Source organism: Lontra canadensis, unplaced genomic scaffold, assembly GCF_010015895.1.
Source record: "Lontra canadensis isolate GAN:19392208 unplaced genomic scaffold, GSC_riverotter_1.0 scaffold3, whole genome shotgun sequence".
Lineage (NCBI taxonomy): Eukaryota > Metazoa > Chordata > Mammalia > Carnivora > Mustelidae > Lontra > Lontra canadensis.
Genome location: NW_022630997.1, coordinates 46637482 through 46664363, shown reverse-complemented (window position 1 = coordinate 46664363; position 26882 = coordinate 46637482). Strand labels below are relative to the sequence as shown.

The window sequence follows — 26882 nt, the reverse complement described above, 5'->3', positions numbered from 1 at the left end:
TGACAGAAAATGCTAAGAAAAAAAAAAAGGTCATCTCATTCACAAGAATTAAGATAAACTAAAGGAAAACATAAGAACTCTGGCTTAACAACACTTTATACCTTTATTCAGCCCTTACAATATTTTGTATAGATTTGTCTGGTGAAATGGACAGGTGACACTATAAGTCCCAATTTTCAGAGAAAAAAAAGTAATTTGCACAAGCCCCATATATATAAATGGCTTACCTGAGAATTCAAATCTCCTGAGCCTTTGCCCTGGAGTTAGTCTAAATTAGTCTTCAGCAAATAGTTACAGGGCTGCCAACTAGCTTACTACTGCAAACTAGCTTAACACTCAGGAAACAGAAATGCATAATTGATACATCCTATCTTAAAGGGACCTGCAGTTTCCTGCAATATAATGTAGAATTGAAGTGAAGGAGTGAATATAGCTATAGGGTATAAAAGAAAAAGCAGTTAATTCTTACTGAAGGGACTAAGAAATCTCATAAAGGAAATGAAATATTAATTGAGCCATAAAGATCAGAATTCTACTAGGAAAGAATGGAGGAAGACTACTTAAGGCTGAGAGAAGATTATAATAGAGTGTGAGGTACTTTTAAGGAACAGTAAATACACTTTTGCAGTTTAGAAATGAACAAGTAAGGGCGCCTGGGTGGCTCAGTGGGTTAAAGCCTCTGCCTTCGGCTCAGGTCATGATGCTAGGGTCCTGGGATCAAGCCCCACATCAGGCTCTCTGCTCAGCAGGGAGCCTGTTTCCCCCTCTCTCTGCCTGCCTCTCTGCCTACTTGTGATCTCTGTCTGTCAAATAAATAAATAAAATCTTTAAAAAAAAATGAACAAGTAATAAGCTTACTTACTTAAGACCAGGTAAATCCCGGACACTGGCTCCTATTTCCTCTGCTTCCGGGTACAGCTTTTCCACCAGTTCCAAGGGGCCCCAGATAGTTTTGTTATAACTCAAAAATGATTTTCTTACTGGAAAAAAAAAAAAGTATATGTAATGCATACAACTCCAACATATAAAACTGTAATAATTTATTTTTAAATATTTAGTTTCAACATTTCTAACTTAAAATACAATTGCTCAGAGACTTTCCTCTCTTATCACTACACAGCACTGTTGATCAGGGACCTGTTCATCAGGATCCTGCTATTTTTCCTTATCAGAAATATGCAAAGAAGAAAGAGAGAAAGAAAATAAATATGCATCTTGGCCATTCTTCCTTATCAGAAATATGCAGGCAGTTAATTAAAGTAAAAAAACAACTGGCCTTATTCTTTACCAGTACCAAAACAAAAAGGCTGGCAGCCCTAGCAGGTTAATCTTTATCAGTTTATTAAATAAATCAAGGACAAATAAAAAGCTATTTTTAACATGAAAAATTGTGACTTATTTTGAGAATAGGGCAACATAATACCATAAATCACTATATATTTCTTTCTTAATATTGACCAGATCTCCTGCAGATCAAGGGCCCCTATCATACGTACCACCCAAGGACAATCACCAAGATAGGCAATTTTTCTTTGCTGGGTGGGTGAGGGGAATCAATCAACAAAAGTAGCTTCACAAGGATTCATTAAGACAAGCCTGTGATAGGACTGTTAGGACATGCCTTATGGTATTTTGTGAAGTAAAGGAAAATAAATTCAGAGAAGAGCTTAAACTTTATTTGGCCATCATTTAGCAAATTCCGTTTCTGCAACCCAAGAGAAAACAAAGATTAAAAGTTTTTTAAAAAGCAAATTAAAATTTGGGATGCCTGGGTAGCTCAGTCCATTAAGCAGCTGCCTTCAGCTCAGGTCATGATCCCAGAATCCTGGGATCGCAAATCCCGCATTGGGCTCCTTGCTCAGTGGAGAGCCTGCTTCTTTCTCTCCCTCGGCCTGCCGCTCTGCCTGCTTGTGCTCTCTATCTCTCTGTCAAACAAATAAATAAAATCTTTTAAAAAAGGAAAGCAAATTAAAATTCAAGGTGTTAAAAAAATTAAAATTAAAAAAATTAAAAATTAAAAAAACTAAAACTAAAACAAAACAAACAAAAAAACCCCCTAAAGATTGTTAGATCAGACTGGTGAGTTTCTGATGTACTGAAAGAAGCAAAAACCTGTAATATCAAGAGTGGGCAAAAATGCGGGGAAACAAACACTAACATCCACTGATGTCTGATAAATCCACAAAGCCTTCATAGAAGCCATTTACCTATATCCTTTGACCCAGGAATTCTACTCCTAGGAACCCTATCCTAAAGAACAACTATAGAAACACATACAGAGATGTTCTTTTTTTTTTTTTTTTTTTTTAAGATTTTATTTATTTATTTATTTGACAGACAGAGATCACAAGTAGGCAGAGAGGCAGGCAGAGAGAGAGAGGGGAGAACAGGCTCCCTGCTGAGCAGAGAGCCTGACGTGGGGCTCGATCCCAGGACGCTGGGATCATGACCTGAGCCGAAGGCAGAGGCTTTAACCCACTGAGCCACCCAGGTGCCCCAAAACACATACAGAGATGTTCTAACAGCACAATTTTAATAGTAAAAAATAGGAAACAACCTAAGAGTACATTAAGAGGAGAGCAGTTAAGTAAGTTTTGGTATACATATACTATGAAATTTTATAGAGCATTTAAAAATGTGGGGTGCCTGGGTGGCTCAGTGGTTGAACCTCCACCTCTGGCTCAGGTCATGATTCCATGGTCCTGGGATGGAGCCCCACATCAGGCTCCCTGCTCAGCGGAGAGCCGCTTCTCTCTCTCCCTCTGCCTGCCACTCTGCTTACTTGTGCTGTCTCTTTGTCAAATAAATAAAAATCTTAAAAAAATAAAAATAAATAAAAATAAAAATGTGATAAAGAACTCTATGTAAATGGAAAGCTCTCCAAACCATATATCATCTTTTTTTTTTTTTTTTTTTTTTTTAAACAAAGTCACAAGAGGCGCCTGGGTGGCTCAGTGGGTTAAGCCTCTGCCTTCGGCTCAGGTCATGATCCCAGGGTCCTAGGATGAGCCCCGCATCGGGCTCTCTGCTCTGCAGGGAGCCTGCTTCCCTTCCTCTCTCTCTGCCTGCCTCTCTGCCTACTTGTGATCTCTGTCAAATAAATAAATAAATAATTTTTTTAAAAAGTCACAAAATAATAATACTTATAGCATAATTCTATGCAGAGTAAAAGAAAAAAAAAAAGAGTCAGAAGAATGACAAGGATTCCCTTAGGGAGATAAATGGAAGAGAATGAAGGATATGGTTTTTGCTCTAGGTGCTTCTATGTTGTTTGAGTCATGTACAAAAAGATTTCACTATTTATATATATATTTTTAAAATTATTTTGTCTTCAATTAAAAAAATAGTGGAATCTAAAAAAGTAAAACAAAAACCAAACTCAAAAACAGAGAACAGATTAATGGTCAGCAGAGGCAAAGGATGCAGGTAGAGGAAATGGGTAAAGGTGGTCAAAAGGTATAAACTTCCAATTATAAAATAAGTCGTAAGGATGTAATGTACAGCATGATGACTACAGGTGATAACACTGTTGTATGGGGGCGCCTGGGTGGCTCAGTCGTTAAGCAGCTGCAGGTCATGATCCCACGGTCCTCGCATCGAGCCCTGCATCGAGCCCCCTGCACAGCGGGAAGCATGCTTCTCCCTCTTCCACTCCCCTTGCTTGTGTTCTGTGTGTGTGTGTGTGTCTCTCTCTCTCTGCCAAATAAATAAATAAATCTTTAAAAATTAAAAAAAAAAATACTGTTGTATATTTGAGTTACTAAGAGTAAATCTTAAAAGTTCATCATAAGAAAAAAAATTTTGTTAAGATTTTATTTATTTGACAGAGAGAAACAGATCACAAGTAGACATAGAGGCAGGCAGAGAGAGAGGGGGAAGCAGGCCCCCCCTTGAGCAGAGAGCCCGATGCAGGGTTCGATCCCAGGACCCCAAGACCATGACCCGAGCAAAGGCAGAGGCTTAACCAACTGAGCCACCCAGGCGTCCCCCCAAAAAATTTGTAACTATGTATGGTGATGAATATCAACTACACTTCCTGTGCTGATCATTTCACCATACATAAAAATATCAAATTATGTTGTGTACCTGAAACTAATATGTTAATTATATCTCAAAATTTTTTAAATAAAAAAGAAATGAGTACTTTAATAATATCACATAGAAACGGTTTCTCAAATTTTGATGCCAAGGATCTTTTGGCAGTACATTTTATTAAAATTTGAAGAACATTTTAATAAAACCATGTTTATGTAAATCTCCTTTTGTGCTGTTTACATTGACCCCTAATTCCATGTACCTTAGTCAGAACTTCTAGGCCTTCCCAATTACCCAGGTTCCTAGTATACCCACAAGGAAACAAGCTTCTTTTAGCTTTAGAATAGTCACTTTAATATAAACTCTTACATAGCCCTCTGCACAGTTGATCCAAACTACCAACAACTGTTTTTTTTTTGTTTTGTTTTGTTTTTTTAAGATTTTATTTATTTATTTGATAGAGAGATCACAAGCAGACAGAGAGGCAGGCAGAGAGAGAGGAGGAAGCAGGCTCCCCGCTGAGCAGAGAGCCCGATGCGGGGCTCGATCCCAGGACTCTGAGATCATGACCTGAGCCGAAGGCAGCGGCTTAACCCACTGAGCCACCCAGGCGCCCCCCAACAACTGTTTTTATGATAAGTAAAAGAACAATTATACAATGTACATTAAATACCTAAGTCTAATTTTACATGTAATGATAAATCAGTGTCAACTATGTAGAATATTATCATTTATTATTATCATCAATATTATCATCATTTCCAGGGAGAACTTACATTTCTACAATAATCTAATCCAAAAGACAATTTTTCTAGATACATTCCAGGGGGCCAAGGAAGTTTGTATTTCAACAATTATCTTAATGTATTTGTTCAGTAGGGTTCAAACTAGTAATAAGACTTCATATTGGAATCATTAAGCTTAAAATTTTTTAAATAACTCTACAACTGTCCTAGAAAATAGAAATCAGTTCAGAGTATATTGAGGAAAAAAAATCAAATGTTTTTACAAAACACTAACTAGGCATTTTGTGAAGGCAACTGATTAGAAAACAAAGCAGTAGGCTCTTTTCTCCCCAAGCCAACCCACCCAGTATTTTTAAATGTAAAGTAACAATAATTAGGACCTTGACAATTAACACATTTTCAAAGATGTCTAAGATGGAAGCGGTGGGATTCTAAACTAAATTAGTTCTTTAAAATCTCATGATACCTTTAAGACCGTGTTTCAGACAATGTTCCATAACAACAAAGAACTGCTGCAAGGGGGGATAGTCAGAATCCAAAGTGCGGCCAAAGCTTAGAGCAGATTCAATGAGTCCTTTGATACTCAATTTAGCCATGTTTAACAAGTTTGCTCTCTCTACAGCTGTGGGGTCTTTTGTAGCTGAAAGCACAAGAAAGGAGTCCAACATCATTTGCAAGACATGACATTGAAAAATACAGAAACCCTTTCATTCCCCTACAAAAACAACAATGGTCTGTTTTTCCTTGGTTGACAAATTAGTCTCCCTAACTAATCCACACCCCTAGGTAACTTCTCTTCATCTCTCTCTCACAGATACCACAGAATACTACCATACCCACCCCAGACAAAGTTTATGAATTATTCTCAAGATCTTGCAACTTGGTTATTTTCTAGTATTTATTTTACTTTTGTGGTACGTCTTCAGAAAGAACAAGTTTTTTTGTTTTGTTTTTTAAGTTTTTTTTTTTAATAACTTTTTTGAGGAGATAAAATTGGAATAATAAAACAACATATTTAAGAATCTCATGCAAAAGGTGGACAGCAGGCATGGTCGAAGGATGAATCTCAAGGCAAAAAATGTTCAGAATAAACTGGCAATAAAAGGTGGTTACAATTCCAAGATTACAATATCATCCATAAACATAATGGGTTAAAACACAAAAATAACGGAATACAGGAAAAGCCATTTGATTCTTTCACTCATTTTAACCTCTTTCCATCTTGTATCTTCATTGCAACTGTAATTCTGTATTGCATAACTCCTTTATTTTCTCAGAGGAAATAAAAGCAGTCCTGTTTCACATTTAAGTTCCTTGCCCTTCCACAGAGCTGATTCAGTCAAAAACTAAGTTAATAGATGCACTTAAAAAAAATGATTTGTAACTGATATTTCCAAATCACAAAAAGCTATTTTTTTTCTTTCCCACAGTGACTGGCAGGAATATTTTCAGCAAACACAGATGACAAAATGAAGTGCAGAAAAATGAAGCACTTCGTTCAACGTTTCATAATCTCTGGCAAATTTACTAGTCCAAGTGAACCAAGTGTCTTGTTTTCCTTCACTGAACAAAAGTCCAGCGGTCCCAATGATCTAGTATTCGAGTTCTAAGCTGATACCTAAGGGCAAAGCCTGACGCGGCATCCTAAGCAACTAAAAATGCAAACAGCCACAATCGCTATGACCAAGCTAGCTGGTGAAAAATTTGCACACACATCATGACTTCAAATCTGCAGCGTGGTATGATTCCCTCTTCTTTTCGAGGGGGGGGGGACCACTTGATGTTTCATAATCTGTACCAATCCTCATTTTTCACAGTGCCCATTACGATCCGTGACTTGCGATGCGACAAGGAGACAAAGGGCGCATCTGCAGCTACTCCGAGGCGGGTCCGTGCTGGGGGACCCTTGCCCCAGAAGCGTTTACACGCCGGCCGCGCCCAGCCCGGGCTAGCAGACATGTCCCGCTGGTCGCAGCCCAAACAAGGCCAAGGGCCAGTCCCTGCATCTAGCCCGGGCCTGGAGTCCCCCTCCCTGTCTCCCTTCCTCCCCGCAGCAAGGCTGCCCAAAAGGCTCAGGGCGCCCCAGGACCCCCGCGGAGGGCTCACCCGGGGTCCTGCGCGACATCGCTGCACCTCTCCCGCCCTCGGCGTCGGGCACCCAGGCCAAAACCTGAGACGCGTCTTCCCTCCGCCACCCCCAAACCTGAAAAGTCATCGCCCGTCCCCGACTGTTCCACCGACCCGGGAGCGGCCCCCCAGCCAGCCGTGTCTTCGCCCCTAGGAAGCCGTCAGACCACGAGCCCTCGGCCATTAGGCCCTAGAACCCGGGCGGGAACCAGAAGGAACCGGGGGCGGCCGCGCGTTGCCATGGCGACCCCGGGCGCCCCCTAGTCCCCGGCTGCCCCCGCCCAGCCCCAGACCCGGGTTGGGGCCCGAGTTGCAACCCGGGGCCTCGGTGCCCACCACCAGTCTTCCTCTCCCGGCCTCGGCCTTCAGCCTCCGACCAAGAGCCCGGCGTCCGCTCTCGGTCCGCTCCCCTTACCCATGGCGTCTGTGGCGCGGTCTCGGGCGAGGACGCCGTGGGCCCCGCCAACAGCTCCCTTCAGGCGCGCGGCGGCCGCCACGGCGTCTACCAGCAGGCCCGCGGCGGCCCACAGCGCTCCCGGCGGCCGGAGGACGCCCGGGAGATCCCCCGGCGGGGCGAGTGGGGCGGGGGGCCACGGGGCCTGCAACCGGCAGGAGACAAACCCGCCCTCGCCCGGCCTCCTCGCGTGCAGCCCGACCGGAAGAAGGAGGAAGAGGAGCACGAAGGAGACCGGGAGTGTTCGGAGCCGGAGGCCGGGCCCTGGTCGGACCACGGACCTCTCACCAGGGGGTTGCGCCGGGGCGCTCTGGCGGCTTTGCCAGGGGGTACGAGCCACGTGCAAACGTTTTCATCGACGCGGCATTGGGGTTCATCTGAGACACCTGACCGCTTCCCTGCCTCACGAGGTCTTAGGAGCAAAGAATTTAGAAACTAGGCAGACCGATCACTTTTTTTTTTTTTTAAGATTTTTATTTATTTGACAGATCACAAGCAGGCAGAGAGGCAGGCAGAGAGAGAGAGAGGAGGAGGCAGGCTCCCTGCTGAGCAGAGAGCCGGGTGTGAGGCTCGATCCCAGGACCCTGAGATCATGACCTGAGCCGAAGGCAGAGGCTTTAACCACTGAGCCACCCAGGCGCCCCCCAATCATGACATTTAAACCGGTAAATACGACGGCCTCGGGAAGGGCCGCACTCATCAAGGGACAGACGTGTAGAAATAAAGACAATTTTTTCTCATTCAGGGAAGGAAAAAAAACCTCTCGTGGTCAGATGATACTAGGTTAAGCTCTAGCAGTTTAGGAAGAGTAAGCTATTCCGTAGTTAGAATAGCAATTGTTAAGACAATGGCTGAGCTAGAAAGAGATGTCATGAAAATTGGGCTGTTGGGCGCTTGGGTGGCTCAGTGGGTTAAGCCGCTGCCTTCGGCTCAGGTCGTGATCTCGGGGTCCTGGGATCGAGTCCCGCGTTGGGCTCTCTGCTCAGCAGGGAGCCTGCTTCTCTCTCTCTCTCTCTCTCTCTGCCTGCCTCTCTATTTGTGATTTCTCTCTGTCAAATAAATAAACAAACTCTTTAAAAAAAGAAAGAAAATGGGGCTGTTTTTCTCATCACCTTGGCCAGAATAGTTTGTTTCTTTACCTCTTTTGGTTTTAACAATTTCCATTACTGTGAGATAATCACACATGGAGAGAAAAGTATAAAACAAACTGTAATGAGCAGGCTATGAAGCTTCACACACGAGTTGCGTCTTTCCTCAATGTTGGCTTTATTCAGTCATAAAGCAAGTTAAGGATTTCAAACTCAATGACATTTCACCACATGATTAACTTGGCTTCTTCCTAGACACACAAAGCAGAACACAAGTCACACAACAAAAGATAACAGGGACTAGGAAGTTAAGGAACCAAACAAGAAGTCAGTCTGTGGGTGCACAGTTGAGATAAGGCCTAGGTCTCCTCAGGGTCACCTTCAGGCACTTACTGCTTATTAAGCTCCAGCAGTGAAGGATCTCAGTTCTGTTCCGAGATCAATCAAGCAAAGCCTGTCAGCAGCAGCTGCCTTTTTTTTTTTTTTTTAAGATTTTATTTATTTGACAGAGAGCAATCACACAAACGGGGGAGTGGGACGCAGAGGGAGAGGGAGAAGGGCTCCCCACTGAGCAGGGAGCCCCACTCTGGGCTGGATTCCAGGACACTGGGATCATGACTCAAGCTGAAGGCACGTGCTTAAACTGGCCGAGCCAGCCAGGCGCCCGAGCAGCTACCTTTTTTTTTTTTTTTTTTTAAGATTTACTTATTTGAGTGATAAAAAGAGAGAGAATGCACACAAGCCAGGGGAGAGGCAGAGAAGCAGACTCCCCACTGAGCAGGGAGCCTGATATAGGACTGGATCCCAGGACCCTGAGATCATGACCTGAGCTGAAGGCAGACACTTAGCAGACTGAGCCACCCAGGAGCCCCAGCAGCTGTCTTTTGTTAAGGGGTCAGACATACAGGATGTTGAGGAGTCTGACAGTTTGCTAAAAAATCCTCCCTTTTTAACTAATGATTTTGGCTAGCTGAACATAATAAAAAAATTAAAATTTAAAAATTTTTAAAAAAAGAATAAACCTGCTGGCCTGTTAAAAGAAAAAGGATCTTCCCTTTTTAAAAAAGGATTAATTAGTCTCGGGACTCTACAGAGCTCCTCTGCTTCTGCTTGTTATCATTTCTGGGGGACCGTCAGCTGTTGTTGGTCTTGGTAGATAATCTGATTAATGCAGTACCCTTAAGTGCTTGCATCATTGCTTGACACAGGCCCCTGCTTGACATAAGTGACTCCATCTTGCTCTCTACATACAGTTTAAAGAATCATTATAAAGTGAACAACTAAGTAACCACCATCAGATCAACTGAGCACAGGCAGAGCCATCCTCCCTGGGAACTGCCCCTAGCCACCATTCACTTTCCCCCTTGAGGTAAATACCATTCTGGCTTTTTTGAGAATCGTTTCCTTGCCTTTTTTTTTTTTTTTTTTAAGATTTTATTTATGTATGTATTTGACAGAGAGAGACACAGCGAGAGAGGGAACACAAGCAGGGGGAGTGGGAGAGGGAGAAGCAGACTCCCCGCTGAGCAGGGAGCCCGATGCAGGGCTGGATCCCAGGACCCCAAGATCATGATCTGAGCCGAAGGAAGATGCTTAACGACTGAGCCGCCCAGGAGCCCCCATTTCCTTGCTTTTGTTTTCTACCTTGCAAGTATGTGCCCCTAAACCATGTAATTTATTTTTGTGTTTATAAACTTTTCACAAATGGAATAACACTATAAATTTTGTTACTTGCTTCTTTTGTTCAACATTATCCATGTCCAAGAGAAGTTCCAGGTTGGGGTATTTCAAAGTTGTACATATATCCTTTTTTTTTTTTTTTAAAGATTTTATTTATTTATTTGACAGAGATTACAAGTAGGTGGAGAGGCAGGCGGAGAGGGGAGGAAGCAGGCTCCCCGCTGAGCAGAGAGCCCGATGCAGGCCGATCCCAGGACCCTGGGATCATGACCTGAGCCGAAGGCAGAGGCTTTAACCCACTGAGCCACCTAGGTGCCCCACTGTACATATATCCTTATGCCAATGTCCAAGAGAGTCACTAGAACATATAATTAAGAATAGGGGCACCTGGGTGGCTCAGTCAGTTAAGTGTCTGCCTTCAGCTCAAGTCATGATCTCAGGGTCCTGGGATGGAGTCCACGTCGGGCTCCCTGCTCAGCAGGGAACTTGCTTCTCCCTCTGCCTCTCCCCCTGCTTGTTCTATCTCTCAAATGAATAAATTTTTAAAAAATTTTTTAAAAAATAGAGTAACTGAAAATAAGGTATGCCTTTTTTTAAATTTATGCGCTAGGCTCCTGGGTGGCTCAGTAGGGTTGAGCGTCCAACTCTTGATTTTGGCTCAGGTGATGATCTCCATGAGATGGAGCACCCTGTTGTTGGGTTCCATGCTCAGCAGGAATTCTGCTGGAGATTCTCTCCTTTCCCTCACCCTCTACCCCTTCCCCAGATCATGCTCTCTCTCTCTCTCTCTCTCTAAAAATAATAAAATCTTTTTTTAAAATTTTTTTGTTTAATTAACACATATTATTTCAGGGGTAGTAAATAAAATCTTAAAAAAAAAAAAAGAAGTTACAAAGATTTATCTTTCATATTTAGGCCTGTTATTGCACCCAGAATTGATTTTAGTGAATGGTATGGAACAGGATCAAATATCATTTTTTCTACAAGTATAGCTAACTATCCCATTATCCTTCCTTTTTTTTTTTTTAAGATTTTATTTATTAATTTGACAGAGAAAGAGATCACAAGTAGGCAGAGGAGCAGGCAGAGAAAGAGGGGGAAGAAGGCTCTCCGCCAAGCAGAGAGCCCGACACCAGTTTCTATCCCAGGACCCTGAGATCATGACCCAGGCCGAAGGCAGAGGCTCAACCCAGTGAACCACCCAGACGCTCCTCCCATTATCATTTCACCAATCTTCCATACCCCTTTGGTATCAGTGAGCAGGTAAGTCTACATCAGTTCCTAGGCCAAAGTCTTCCTTTGCAAAACCACCCCACGAGGATGGAATTGTCTGCACTTTGCAGGTTAAACTAACCTCTGAAAGGTTAAATAACTTCAGAAAAACTACGTGACAGAACCAGAATCTGAACCAATACAAAAGTAGCACCAATTTTCATAATCTCAAAATAAAGGAGGTTTTTAGTGTTTAGGAGTCTAAAACTCATTGCAAGTCTAACCCCTTCCATCTTACTATTAAACATTGAAATGACTGACTTATTCCTTTTTCTTCTCTCCAAATGATGGGTAAAAAAGGAAGTATTTGTCTTCTATGAGGATTTAAAAAAGTAAATAAAGTATATACTAACTGTATAGAACCATGAGAACAGAGGAAAAGAGCTTTATTTCCTAGATTGCTTTTCCCCCAGTGACTTCATAGGTAACAGGAAGGAAAGAAATTAGGTAGGTAATAGGTAGGTAATAGATAGGAAATACCTATGAAGAAATTACCTTCATAGGTAATAGGTAGGAAAGAAATTTAATTCAGTAATAAACCAGTTTTATTTAAAGCAAGCAAGCTAAATAAATAAATAAAGCAAGCAAGCAAGCAAATAAATTCTACCGTTGAGGTGGATATTCTTAAATTCCAAAATATACATTTGCTGGATACTAAATTCCAATTCTGTTCGGAATTAGAATTGGAATTTAGTATCTATGTTTAAACTAAATGAACAGGGTTAAAGTAGAATATTAATCTATTCTGAGCCCTGGATTTACTAAAGCCAACAATCTAGGTTTTTATTTTTATTTTTTTATTTTATTTTTTTTTTAGGTTTTTAAACTTACTAGTATCATCACGTAACAAAAGTACTATTTTTTAAAAGCTCATCACATACTGAAATATAAAGGTGAAATTAAATAATATCTAAAATTTGCTTTAAAACATGTCAGCAAAGGGAAAAAAAAAGAAAGGATGTTGAAAACAATTGCAGCAAAATCTTCTACCTACTGAGTATGGTGATGGGTATAAAGGAATTCACTTATTTTCTTCTACTTTTATGTATTTTTTATATGTGATACACCCTCCTATTTTCCACTCTAGCCCACTGAAAACAAAGCTTGTTGCAACCTATTAAAATTGCTTTCATGTGCCAGTAACAAACAGGTCGGGAACCATGGTTTGTAACCCACGGTCTCTAATACTTCCTTGTATATTTCTTATAACTATGCTACACCCTGTATAGGTCTTTTCCTTTTCCCATTTGTTATACCCTCTGTCTAGACTTATCTATTCCTCCATTAGAATTTATGCAATTTATGTAATTGTATCCAGTCTTTACCAGACTTTAAGATGCTACGTTCTCCAAAATGCTTTTCCTGTTTTTTTTCTGACAAAAGAATGATTTTCATTTTTATGCTGTAAGGTCCTGCCCCTCCCAGGGGAACTAGCTTGTGGACCCCGGAAGTAGGGGCGGGGCAGGCCAGGTGGAGACATCCAAAAGGTGGGGCCTGGGAATATCCACTGGGTAAACTGCGATTCAATTGGCTAACTGTGTAGGGGCGGGGCTCAACCACCCCCCATAAAGGTTGGTCTGCGAGGCTGGCGGGAGCAGAAAAAGAAGGAGAGCTGTCAGAAGGAGCAGAAGAAAGAGAGCTGTGACAGCTCTTGTAAGAGCTGTAGGAGCTGTAACAGCTCTTGTAAGAGCTGTGAGAGTTGTGACAGCTCTTGTCAGAGCTAGACCAGCAGCCCTGCCCACACCGCAGCTTCGGCAGCAGTGGCGCAGGGAGCAGCAGAGCCACCAGCGGACGCGAGCTGCCGGCGGCCCCGACGCCAGCAGCTCCGCCCACACCGCAGCTTCCCACAGCAGCGCTGCAGGGAGCAGCGGAGCCACCAGCAGCCCCGAGCACGCGAATGGTCCCAGCATGCCAGCGGTCCCAGCACGCCAGCAGCAGCCAGCACCACAGCGGTCTCGACGCCAGCGGTCCCAACGCCAGCGGCCCCGACACCAGCTGTCCCAGCACGCCAGCGGTCCCGACACCAGCGCCCTGCCAACACACAGCGGGGAACGGCCTAGACGCCAGCAACCTCACTGCGAACAGCCTCGCTGCCAGGAGCGGCCTTGATACCCTGAGCTGCAGCCTCGCTGGAGCTGCGCCATTCCGGGGAGCGGCTTCGTCTGGAAAGAAGCTTCCTCGGTGAGCAGCCCTGTGGGAGGCAGCATCGTCAGGAAAGAGGCTTCCTCCAGAATGGCCTCTTTTTGTGAGCAGCCTTGTCCGAGGAGCGGCCTCACTGGAGCAGCCCTTGTCCGGGGAACAGCCTTTCAGAGGAGCAGCCCTGTCTGAGGAGCGACCTCATCAGCTGTGGCCTCGTCCTGGGAGCGGCCTCATCTACAGAAAGGCCTTGTCCAGAGCAGCCACGTTGGGAGCGGACTTGCTGGGGTCATTGTCGTCACCTTTTCGTAAGAGACAGCCCTCACCGGTCAGTTTGATTTTGACGCTTGGCGTGAAATAAAGCTTTGTTCGATTTTTGCTTTATATCAGTCTCATTCCTTTGATCACGAACCCTAACAATGCTAGTATAATATTACTTAAACACAGATTTAGAACATTATCAATATTTGACTTTTTACTACTAGACAGCCCCGAACTTAATTATTCAAAATTAATAACTGACATAAGACCTAATAGTAGAAAATTTATTTAATAAAAAACAAAGTAATTTTTTTAAAACATGAGGTAGAAACAATTTTAACATATTTCACACTCATTTTTAAAAAGGAAAAAACAACTTTGAGAAAAAGAGATATCCATACTCCCAACCAAAGATGTATAAACTGAGGTTAAAATTGGTCACTTAACTAAGCACTTCGAAGTAATTCTGATTTACAAAAATATTTTTTTTTTTAAGATTTTATTTATTTATTTGACAGAGAGAGATCACAAGTAGGCAGAGAGGCAGGCAGAGGTGGCGGGGAAAGCAGGCTCCCCGCTGAGCAGAGAGCCCAATGTGGGACTTGATCCTAAGACCCTGAGATCATGACCTGAGCTGAAGGCAGAGGCTTAACCCAACTGAGCCACCTAGGCGCTCTACAAAAATATCTTTATTCACAAAAATTGAGAAAACTGAGTAGTATCTCAAAACAAAGGGGGCATTTGAACAATAGGTGAAAATAGGGATATGCCTTTTTAATTTGTCATCAATTCAGCAAACAAAACTCAAAGAATTATTTTCTTTTATATAAAAATCAGCCGAATACTAAAAATAGTAAGTGAGAAAGGGTAATCAGAAATTAATTGAAGGGGCGCCTGAGTGGCTCAGTTCGTTAAGCATCTGCCTTTAAGCTCAGGTCATGATCCCAGGGTTCTGGAATCAAGCCCCCCATCAGGTTCCCTGCTCAGTGGGGAAGTCTGCTTATCCCTCTTCCTCTGCTCGTGTGCTCTCTCTCTCTCTCTCGCTCTCTCTCAAATAAATAAATAAAATCTTAAAAAAAAAAAGAAATTAAGTGGAAAGAATCCATTTATAAGTAATAATTTAAAAGCCTAGGTTTAAAGTGAAAATGTACGTTTTACCAAAAAGCAACAGTCAGGGAAAAAAAAAACAGTAAAATGGCCTTTGGATCACAGACCTCGAAACATAGAAAAGAATCACACCTGTGTTATCATCACAAGATTGTGCTTAAGTGATAAAAACAAATCAACTCTTTTTTTTACCTAATCTCTTAAATAAAGAAAATACGATAAAAATCTACAAAATCAAATCAGGGTTGAAATTTTAGACTTTAAATTTCTCGGATCCAAAAGTTAATCAATCATTAAAGCTAGTAAAAATTTATCAAACTCTTTCTAGGTCACACAAAAACACACTGATAGTACCTACAAAACTTAGACTTTTCAGTTTTGGGTACACCTATAGTGAAAAAATTAATAGTGTGTTAAGTTTTACACAGTGATAAACTTTAACAAGATTATAGCCCCCCAAAATAAATAAATAAATAAAACAAAAAACTGGAACTCTCAACAAAGTACATTTACACCATTTCATACCCTTAGGATAAAAGTGATCTTCACAATCTAACCAGGCACTGCATTCACAGCATATCCAAACTGCAGATAACAGGTAATATTTAGAGGAGATCTCATAGGCCAGTATAAGAAATCAAGGAAAATAGTGCTTTATCTTCTTTGAAAATCAGCCAATACATGACAAAGACTTTCATGTTCCTCTGATGGGAGATCCATGATGTAAAATAAATTAAGGAAGATATACTTTACAAAAAATGGAATTGTACAAAAACATTTATGATATTATTTAACATTTTGTAATTTGGTTTATAGGACCACTGAAAATTTTTTGTGACATTCTATGGATAATAATGTACTTAATAAGGCTTATATATCTTTGCCTAAGACCTTCATATAATTCCTTAAAGATAATTTATTTCAATCATAATCTACAATTATGACAAGGAATAATTCTCCATTTTAAAAATTCTCTTAATTTTTAAAAAATTTTAATGCTTTGTCTTAGCTTTAAAAAAAGGTGGGGGGTTATAAATTAGGGTGAGAAGAACCAGAAGTGGTAACCACTTTCTAGATGTGTTCTAGGAAACATGTACCCTCCTCCTAGGGCAGCAAATCAAGTCTCTTTTCTTCTCCTTTCTTGCTTCAAAAACTATCCTTTTCCAACAGTTTCATTATTTTACTTTTTGCTTAAAGTTATTTTCCGTGAATTATTTTCCCTTTTCCCTTTATAGAATCAGGTCTTTGAAATGTGCCCATGGAAAACACAAAACATTAAGTTTTAATTTATATAAGTACATAAATAAAGTACTCACAATAGCACAGATATGACCATATACAAAACAAAAAGGATATTAATTTTTCTGAGTTTAGATGATGAAGCAACTTTTCCAAAGGAGGATAGCGGTTCAGTGAGGGCACACATCCCAGAAGAATCAGTTTATGTTTGGCTCTGGTTATAGCAACATTAAGACGTCTCCAATCTTTCAGGAGTTCACCAAGCTGAAATAAATAATTTTCAATTATTTGAGTTTTCTTATACATTTAAGTTTGTTCTGTCAAAGAACACAGTTTGTTATGAATTATTTCCCTACTTTAAGCATATATTCCAAAAAAGATTCATTACCACATTTAAAATTCTTTGGACAGTTGGAAAAACTTGCCCATAATGCCAACTTCCAAATATTCTACCTGGGATGCAATTTCTGAAAAATAATTTAAGGAAATGAAGCAATCTCCACTCACTGTAGCATTATTGGTAACAGTAATAAAAACCTATAATACCCTTAGGCTCAGGGAAGTGGTTAAATATACCATGACATGTATGTACAACAGAAAACTATTCAACTGTAAGAATACAATTAAGTCTCTTTCTGTATATTGGCAGGGAAAGATCTCCAAGCTATTAAGAAAAAAGGGAAATATGAATACTGATTCATATCTGTTTGTATATGCTTAAAGGATAGGAACTACAGGTTACCCAAAAAACCCCAAAAATTGTATACAACTCCAACCCAAAACCAATAAACCCCAAATAATCCAGTTAAACAATGGGGAGAAGACATGAAAAGACATTTCTCCAAAGATGACATACATGAGAAAAATCATTAATCATCAAGGAAATGCAAATCAAAGCCAAAATGAGCTATCAATCATCTCACATCTGTTAGAATGGCTAAAATCAAAAACACAAGAAACAAGAGTTGACAAAGATGTGGAGAAAAAGGACCCCCCATGCATTGTTGGGGGGAATGCAAACTGGTGCAGCCACTGTGGAAAACAGTATGGAGGTTCCTCAAAAAATTAAAAGTTGAATTACCATATGATCCAGTAATTCCACTACCGGGCATTTACCCAAGGAATACAAAAACATTAATTCAAAGGATGTGCACACCCCTATGTTTAGTGCAGCATAATTTACAATAGCCAAATTATGGAAGCAGCCCAAGTGTCCAACCACAGAGGAACAGATAAAGAAGATGTGATATATATATTTTATATATATATATATATATATATATATATATATATGGATATGGATAATACTCAGACTTAAGAAAGAATGAAATCTTGCCATTTGCAACAACATGGATGGATCTAAAAGGTATAATGCTAGGTGAAATAAGTCAAAGAAAGACAAATACCATATAATTTCACTCATGTGGAATTTAAAAAACAAAGCAAATGAACAAAGAAAAAAGACAAACCAAAAAATGGACTCTAACTATAGAGAACAAATTGATGGTTACCAGAGGAAGTTGGTGGGGGACAGTGTATGGGGGTGACATTGGTCAAGGGGATTTAGAGTACACTTATGATGAGCACTGAGTAAAGTGCAGAATTTTTTAATCATTATATCCTATACCTGAAACTAATGTAACACTGTATATTAATTATACTGGAATTAAAATGAAAAAACAAAAAACAAATTCTGATTATCTGTGAGGGTAAGAATTGAGTAGAAGAGTTACTGGGTATAAAGAAGACTTCTTACTCTATCTTTAGAACTATATGAAGGTATCACATAATCAAGAAAAATGAATGAAAAAGAGCTAAACATGCAAAAATAAACCACCCTGGAATTATATATAAAATAAAAGTCCCCTGGGGATAAAAATATATGTTTATAAAAAATAAAAAATTTAAAAAAAATAAAAAAATAAAATAAAAGTATATCTAAGAAAGCTTCTCTGTTTAAAATGTCCCTAACACAACAGCCAAAAGGTGGAAGCAACCCAAATGCCCACTGATGAATAAACAAACTATGCCATAAACATATAATGGAATCTTATTCAGCCTTAAGAAGGAACAAAATTCTGATACATAATATAACAAAATTCTGATACATAACATAACATATATAACATAATACAACATATATAACCATATAACATAATATAATGTGCTGTATGAAATAAGCCAATCACAAAAGGAAAAATACTGGGACACCTGGGTGGCTCAGTCAGTTAAGCATCTGCCTTAGGCTCAGGACATGATCGTGGGGTCTTGGGATCGAGCCCCACATTGGGCTCCCTGCTCAGTGGGGAGTTTGCTTCTCCCTCTCCCTATGCCCCTCCCCAATACTTGTGCTCGAGCACACTCTCTCTGTCATCTCAAATAAATAAAATCTTAAACAAACAAAAAAAAATACAAAAGGACAAATACTGTATAATTCCACTAATATGAGATGACTATAATAGTCAAATTCAGAGACAGCAGATTGGTGATTGCAAAGGCCTGGAGGGACACAGAACTGGAGGGTTGTTACTCGTAGGTATAGAGATTTGGTTTTGCAAAATGAAAATATATCAGAGATCTGCTGCACAACGCTGTGCATATACTTGATGCCACTGAACTGTGTACTTAAAAACAGTGATGATTTTAAATTTTATATTACATGGAGTTTTTACCACAACCTAAAAAAAAGCAAAGAAAAAAATGTCCCAAACAAATCAGCAGAAAATACAATGAACTCACAGGTCCATCCTTATTACTTCTAACAAAAGATACCAGAATGATACTTTTGTCTCTTCCTTGGTATTTGTCTACAGTGTTAACTTCAACCATCCTGAGAGAAGAACGGAACAATAAATCATTGATGATCTTTAATTGTTGCCTGTAGGGTGCAATGATACCAATATCAGAGGGTTTACATCCAGCCTAAACAGAAAAGAAACACAATGAAAATGAAAATCCTGATTTTTGTTATTTAAGCTTTACTAAATTTATTAAATTAAATGTTTACATAATGTGCCCAATTAATTTTTATAATAGATCGTCTTGTTGTAAGGAGTAAATATAATTTCTAAATTTGCTCTAAATCTATATCCATATTTTCTGAGCCTTAATGATTTCCTCAAACATTGCTCTCTTGATTTCTGTAGATTAATGACAGTATAAAGGTTTGCATGCCACTGGAACAGTGCTGCCATAGGAGAAAAAAAAAGCACAAAGAAATACATTACACTTTCTGCTATCCCTTACGCTGAAGTTTCCAATCCCCAATCGCACTGAAGCAACCTTATGTTGACACAATCAGAATTATCTGATGTTACAAAAAATTACCCTAAATGGAAACCCAAAATGCCATTATAAAAAACTACATCTTAGATAATGTTCCCAAAATAGAACAAAAGCAATCAGGCTTCAGTCCTCTTCTCTTAATTAACAAGGATTACGCTAGGCCTTAAGTTCCTTGCATTCTAACATTATTTTACACTTCATCTTAGTATTTGCTAGCCCAGAGAATTAAATTCTAAATTACCTTAATAAAAACAGAGGTCAGGAAAACTATTAGCTTGGCTTCTGTGATATTGCTCACACCACCCTTTTCAGCCTGTTCTGGTGCCGGAACCTAAACAGAAACAAAGAGTTAAGAGTATGGTCAGTACACAGAGAGCCATAGGGAGTACACTTCCAGCTATGGAAACAAATGAAAAATATCCTCATTTTAAAAGACGAAGGTACAAGAAAACAAACAAATAAATAAAAAGTTGAAAGTTAAAGAATTAACAAAAATGAATGATAGTAGTCACCTCCAGAAAGCCCAGAAGCAACGCATCTTAAACATTCTACAGTTCAGATTAAAATCTTTCTAGGAGCCAAGCACACGTTGGGCTTCTCATACTTTACTTTTACCCCGTAGTTTACAAGTATCAAAGGCCAGAAAAGATAAGTAACTTGGTCAAGGCCTCACAGTACATCACAACTGTAGGATTCAAACTCAGATCTGGTTCTAATATCTGTGTTCTTTCCATTTTCTTGTTGCCTTTCATACAAATAATGGAGCAGATAAAATTCCCCAGGTTCTACCATACCTGGTAAAACTTTCCAGGAACTACTTTGCTCCTACATAACCTTAAGTAATCCTGATTATTTTTTTAAATTTTTTTAACTTTTAAAAAATTTTCATTTATTTATTTGTCAGAGAGAGAGAGTGAGCACAAGCAGGCAGAGTGGCAGGCAGAGGCAGAGACAGAAGCAGGCCGAGCAAGGAGCTTGATGCAGGACTTGATCCCAGGACCCTGGGATCATGACCTGAGCCGAAGGCAGCCGCTTAACCAACTGAGCCACCCAGGCGTCCCTTTAAACTTTTTAAAGCAGACCCACGCAGAGCATGGGGCTTGAACTCAGAACCCTGAGATCAAGAGTTGCACGCTCTACTGACTGAACCAGCCAAGTATTCCAATCTTGATTATTTTTAATACCTTTTATTTGGGGGCAGGGGCGCCTGAGTGGCTCAGTCAGCTAAGCATCTGCCTTCGGCTCAGGTCCTGATCTCAGAGCCCTGGGATTGAGATCTCGGGTCCTGAGATTGAGCCCCGCATCACTCCCCACTCAATGGACAGTCTCCTTCTCTCTCCCTCTGCTCCTCCACCTACTTGTGCTCTCTCTCAAATAAATAAAAAAAATCTTTTTTTTTTTTTAATTTATCTGAGACAGAGCATGAGAGAGCATGAAAGAGAGAGAGACAGAGAGCACATGCAGGGAGGAGGGTTAGAGGGAGAAACAGACTCCCTGCCGAGCAGGGAGCCTAATGTGGGACTTGATCCCGGGATTCTGCGATCATGACCTGAGCCGAAGGCAGATGCTTAACTGACTGAGCCATCCAGGCACCAAATAAATAAAATCTTAAAAAAAAAAAATTTATTTGGAATCCTAATGCTGGGGATGCCTGGGTGGCTGTCGGTTAAGCAGCTGCCTTTGGCTCAGGTCATGATCCCAGGGTCCTGGGATGGAGATCCAGCTCCCTGCTCAGTGGAGAGCCTGCTTCTCCTTCTTACTCTGCCTGGGGCTCTCCCTACTTGTACTCTATCTCTATGGCAAAGGAATAAATAGAATCTTAAAAAAAAAATAGTGACCTGGGGTGCCTGGGTGGCTCAGTGTGTTAAAGCCTCTGCCTTTGGCTCAGGTCATGATCCCAGGGTCCTGGGATCAAGCCCCACATCGGGCTCTCTGCTCAGCAGAGAGCCTGCTTCCTCCTCTCTCTCTCTCTGCCTGCCTCCCTGACCACTTGTGATCTCTGTCCGTCAAAAAAATAAATAAATCTTTTTTAAAAAAAGTTAAAAAAAAATAGTGACCAATTATATGTATCATATTACCATAAAATAATTATGTCATTTGTTATTATGATGGGTGGTTATTAAAAATAGGGCCCTATTTGCAGGGGTACCTGGCTGGCTCAATTGGTAGAAGCAGACTCCCTGCTGAGCTGGGAGCCCAATGCTGGATTCAATCCCAGGACAGTGGGATCATGACCTGAACAAAAGACAGATGCTTAACCAACTGAGCCACCCAGGCCTCCCTGGTTGCTACTTTTTATCGAGTCATGTAAAGACTTCCAAATGAATGCTGAGAAGCACTACATAAAACAAACTACAGAAATAACAGGGTCAAAACTTTGTTCTTAGTTCCTAGAAATAAGAATCAAGTCAATTTAAAGTCCTTGTGAAGTTTTGTTTAATGATAAGTTTGTAAAGAGGTCTTTACGTGCATATGTGGAGGCAGGAGGTAATAAATTATCTGTACTGTCAAGCTCAATTCTGCTGTGAACCTAAAACTGCTCTAGAAAATAAAGTCTCCATTTGTAAACCCAGCCCTTTAACAATATCAATGCCAATTTCTTTTTTAAGAAATGTAATTATACACTTGAGTTCACTTTCTAGCTCTTCTACTTCAAAAGTCGATTTTGACATCTATTAATTACCAGAATAAACCTCCTTCCAAAGACACTGGCTCTATAGAAAGAAAAGATTCTTCTGTGTTGAAGTATAAAAAATACACTAGTTTTAACTGAACTCTATTAAAGCACTCACTATTAAAAACTGAAGAATTTAAATAATAGGACAAAAGGAGGAAAAAACAAAATATTCAGGGTTTGTTTGTTTTTTTCTTACCTTGTCTGTATTAAGAAAACAAACAGGATTGTTTGGCTCAAATACTTGAATCATCCAAGGATTTTCAGAATAATCAGCATAAAATTCCAGTTCCAGCTTTACATCTTTAAAGTTAGGCAGGCTGATCACTGCGTTGGCCACTTTGTCTGATCCACACTCCAGCTTTCCTTCATATGTCAGCTTATTACTTAAGGACATAATTTGACTAAGGCAATTACGAAAATAATTTTAGTTTTGGCAGATGAAAATAAACACGAAAAACAATCCTATGGACACTCTTACAAATACCTGTTCATTCTGTACTGCACCGTTAATTGTACAACAGCATTCTCATTCCGCTCCAGTCTCTTGAATAAGCTTTCACTCATCCCAAGAGCTCTGTCAACAAATCAGATTCAGGCTTATCAGAGCCCAGACACTGTCCCAGAAGAAGAATCTAATTTAAAATTAAAACCTCAATGTCCGCTTACCTTGCTTCACGGTTTAGCACCAGGGGAGGGAGCTGCTGATGATCACCCACCAACACAAATCTCCGAGAAAAAAAGAGTGGCCCTAGACAGACTGGTTGGCTAATTTGAGAGGCTTCATCCACAATACAAAAATCAAAGGTTTTACGAGAAAATATTGGATGGTTTATTCCCATACATGTTGTTGCAACTATACACTAAAAACAAAGAAAGAAAATAGATGGGTTATCTAACATATCCAAGAAGCGTTAACTTGTTTTTCCCATATTTTGATTTACTTAATGATTTTTTTAAAAGATTTTATTTTAAAGTAATCTCTTCACCCAATGTGGGGTTTGAACTCACAACTCCAAGATCAAGAGTTGCATGCTCTACCAACTGAGGGATCCAGGTACCCCACCATTTTTTAAATTTAAGGTTCAAAAAGATTTTTGTCCCAAACAACAGGAATCCACCAATATTATTTAATTCTGAAACATTTGTAGTATGCAAAAAAAATTAACTTTTTACTACAAATTTAAAAACGAGGGGCACCTGGGTGGCTCAGTCATTAAGCATCTGGCTTCTGCTCAGGTCATGATTCCGGGGTCCTGGGATCAAGCCCCACATTGGGCTCCCTGCTCAGCAGGAAGCCTGCTTCTCCCTCTCCCATTCCCTCTGCTTGTGTTCCCTCTCTCACTATGTCTCTCTCTGTCAAATAAATAAAATCTTAAAAAAGAAAGAAAGAAAGAAAGAAAGAAATGAATGAATGAAAGAAGGAAGGAAGGAAGGAAGGAAGGAAGGAAGGAAAAGAAAGAAAGAAAGATCAAGTAAATTTTCTGGACACTCTAACATTGCTCAAATTTTGATATTTCCAAATGGAAATCTGAAACACTCAAGAGGTAGTAAGTTAATTATTTTTTTAAGTTTTTATTTATTTAAGTAATCTCTACACCCAGTGGGGCTCAAACCCATGACCCTGAGATCAAGAGTCACAATAATTTTTTTTTTTAAAGATTTTATTTCCTTGAGAAAGAGCAAGAGAGAGTATAGGGGATAAGGGTGGAGCCCAATGCAGGGCTCAATCTCAAAACCTGAGGATCATGACCCGAGCCAAAAGCAGCCACTTAACAGACTAAACCTGCCAGGCACCTCCAATAATTTTTTTTAAATATCAACAGGACTTCACTTTTGGTAAACTGGAGTGCTTTTCCTCACTCCACGCACAAAGTACAACTAAAAACTCTAAACATTATATATAAAACAAACATAAGGACTCTGAAAAGTGGAGAAAAGGTAGACCATCTAGGGACCTTGGGACCTGAGGAACAGTAGTTTGTTTCCTGGGTTTTCTTTGGCCCTCATCTATCTCAACTTTGGAGCTGAAGAATTTAACCCAGGAATTTGTCTGTGCTCATGGGCACAGACAAAACAAAACAAAACAAAACAAAACAAAAAAAAAAAACCCTCAAAAAAAGCCAAAGGAAAAGAGAAAGCCTTGCAGACAGAAAAGTTGTATACAATAGCCACTCTACTCTAACCAAAGGCCACAAAAAACACTGTAGCCTTATGCCCCACTGATGCAGGCAAAGGAACTTCAATGTCCTACTGGGGCAGTAACAGAGTCCTGCAAAGAGGCAGCCAGGACTTTAATCTTTGCTGAATGATAATAAGGCCCCACCTCATAATGTCAGTGGAGACCATGTGGGGAACCCAGACTTCTACCCCTATCCATCAGTAATGAGGAGCTCCTATTGCTTTACGTTAAGAGGCCAAATGGGAACCTCACTTCAACTCCCACCTGGCAGTATGAAGTGACGTACTCTCTTGCCCTATCAGAGTAGAATCGGAGAAAGCCAGCTAAAACAGAAGTCTTAAATAAATAACATAATGCAAAATGTTCAGGTTCGTCATAAAATATACATAGCCAGGGGCACATGGGTGGCTCAGTTGGTAGTGTCCAACTCTAGATCTCCCTTCAGGTCTTGATCTCAGGGTTCTGAATTCAAGCCCCACACTGGGCACGGAGCCTACTTTAAAAAAAAAAAAAAATGGGGCACCTGGGTGGCTCAGTTGGTTAAGCCTCTGTGTTTGGCTCAGATCATGATCCCAGGGCCCTGGATCAAGTCCCACATCAGGTTCCCTGCTCAGAAGGGAGCCTGCTTCTCCCTCTACCCCTCTCCTCTGCTTGGGCTCTCTCTCTCTCAAATAAATAAACAAAATCTTAAAAAAAGAAAGAAAGAAAGAAAAAGAGGAAGAAAGAAAGGAAGAAAGAGTTACATAAAAAACAAAAACAAGGGGAGCCTAGGGGGTTCAGTCAGTTAAGCATCTGCCTTCGGCTCAGGTCATGATTCCAGGATCCTGGGATCAAGCTCCATGCTTACTGGGGAGGCTGCCTCTCCCTCTTCCCTTGCTTGTGCTCTCAATCTCTCTGTCAAATAAATAAATAAATAAAATATTTTAAAAAATACATTAAAAAAACACAAAAACATACCCAGGAAAATCGCGTACTGAATGGAAAAAAGGTACTCAAAAGATGCCAACCACAAGGATATCAGAGATGTTAGAATTGTATGACAAAGATTTTATTTTTTTAAGTTTATTTTTATTTTTTTTTAGTAAACTTTACACCCTATGTAGCACCCAAACTCATGACCCCAAGATCAATAGTGTATGACAAAGATTTTAAAGCAGCCATGATAAAAATGTTTCATTGAGGAACTACGAACATACTTGAATCAAATAAAAAATAGAAAGTCTCAACAAAGAAACAGAGCACAAAAGAAAAAGCAAATGGAAATTTTAGAACTAAAAACATAATAACCAAAACTTTAAAATCATGGAATATACTCACAGCAGAGGACAGGGCAAAGATGCAGTGAACTGAGACACAGAAAAAAAGAAATCATACAGGCTGAATAACAGAAAGAAAATAGCCTGAAGAAAAATACATGAACAGAGCCTGACAGATCTGTGGAATAATCAAAAGATCAAACATTTGTCTTCAAAGTCCTAGAAAAAAAGAAAAAAAGAGGGAAGAGCTGAAACAGTACTAGAAGCAATCATGGCTGAAAACGTCCCAAGCTTGGCAAGAGATACTAAATACACAGATTCAATAAGCTGAGAAAACTTCAAACGTGATTTAAAAAAAAGAAAAAAAGAAAAAAAACACTATGAGACACACAGTAATTAAAATTCTAAAAACTAAAAGAAAAATGTCTGAGGGGTGCCTGGGTGGCTCAGTTGGTGAAGCATCTGCTTCTGGCTCAGATCACAGTCTCAGGATCCTGGGATTGAGTCCCAGCTCAGGCTCCATGCTCAGGGATTCCCTCTTCCTCTGCCCCTCCTAATTGAGTGTGCTCTCTCTCTCCTTCTCTAAAGTAAATAGATAAATCTTAAAAAAAAAGAAAAGAAGAAGTCTGGAAAGCAACCCAAGAAAATAATACCTTGCTCTAGGGGAAAAACTTTCTAATTCAAATGTCCGCACATTTCTCTTAGAAATCACAGAAGCCTTACAGAAGGGGCAGAATATTTTTCCATACCAAAAGAAAAAAATTATTTACCCAGAATCCTATAACTAACAAAACAATACATCAGAAATGAAGGAGAAATTGAGACATTCCCACAATGAAGGAAAACTAAAGGAATTTGTTCTTAGTTGACCTACTACCCTGAAAGAATGGATAAAGGAAGATCTTTAAACAGAAAGGAAATGATAAAAGAGCAGAAATTTGGAAAATCAAGAGGGAAGAACAGAGTAAACAAATATATGGATGGATACAATATGTTTTTCATTTCCTACAAATTATATTTGATGGTTGAAGCAAAAATTAGAACATAGTCTGACATAGTCTATGTAGAAAAAAAAGACAATCATAAACAGGAGAAGAAAGGGACATAAATGGAGTTAAGCTCTCTAGTATATGTGCTGCCGAAGCAAGCACGGAGTTAAGCTCTCTAACTTCACAAGCACTAGTATATTCAAAGTGATCACACGAAAATTCCATAGAGAAATCAAAATGGAATAAAAACTGTTCAAGTAAACCATAAGGCAGGAAAAAGAAAACAATAAAGAGAGGGGCACTTGGCTGCCTCAGCCACTAGAACATGTGACTTTTGATCTCAGGGTTGTG

General features: G+C 40.0%; 2 protein-coding genes across 11 annotated transcripts in view; both read right to left on the bottom strand.

Annotated features, from left to right (window-relative positions):
- Positions 1–7171, bottom strand: part of RUFY2 (RUN and FYVE domain containing 2) — a 55195-nt gene extending 48024 nt beyond the window's left edge. For 2 of the 7 annotated variants that reach the window (XM_032841783.1, XM_032841774.1), the window contains exons 1-3: positions 6888–7161; positions 5248–5421; positions 863–980 (exon numbers count right to left, since the gene is read on the bottom strand). In XM_032841783.1, the coding sequence (XP_032697674.1) occupies positions 863–980; positions 5248–5421; positions 6888–7092 (497 nt within the window). In that variant the 5' untranslated portion in view covers positions 7093–7161. Of the gene's footprint in view, positions 1–862; positions 981–5247; positions 5422–6887 lie in introns of all 7 variants that reach the window. The other 5 variants (XM_032841809.1, XM_032841792.1, XM_032841765.1 and 2 more) reach the window with 5 other exon arrangements.
- Positions 7172–14851: 7680 nt separating this feature from the next.
- DNA2 (DNA replication helicase/nuclease 2) overlaps positions 14852–26882 on the bottom strand; it is a 50042-nt gene continuing 38011 nt past the window's right edge. For 2 of the 4 annotated variants that reach the window (XM_032841718.1, XM_032841736.1), the window contains exons 15-21: positions 22774–22967; positions 22592–22681; positions 22304–22508; positions 19672–19761; positions 18885–19067; positions 16263–16409; positions 14852–15629 (exon numbers count right to left, since the gene is read on the bottom strand). In XM_032841718.1, coding sequence (XP_032697609.1) covers positions 15561–15629; positions 16263–16409; positions 18885–19067; positions 19672–19761; positions 22304–22508; positions 22592–22681; positions 22774–22967 — 978 coding nt within the window. In that variant the 3' untranslated portion in view covers positions 14852–15560. Of the gene's footprint in view, positions 15630–16262; positions 16410–18884; positions 19068–19671; positions 19762–22303; positions 22509–22591; positions 22682–22773; positions 22968–26882 lie in introns of those variants that run through there. The other 2 variants (XM_032841727.1, XM_032841745.1) reach the window with 2 other exon arrangements.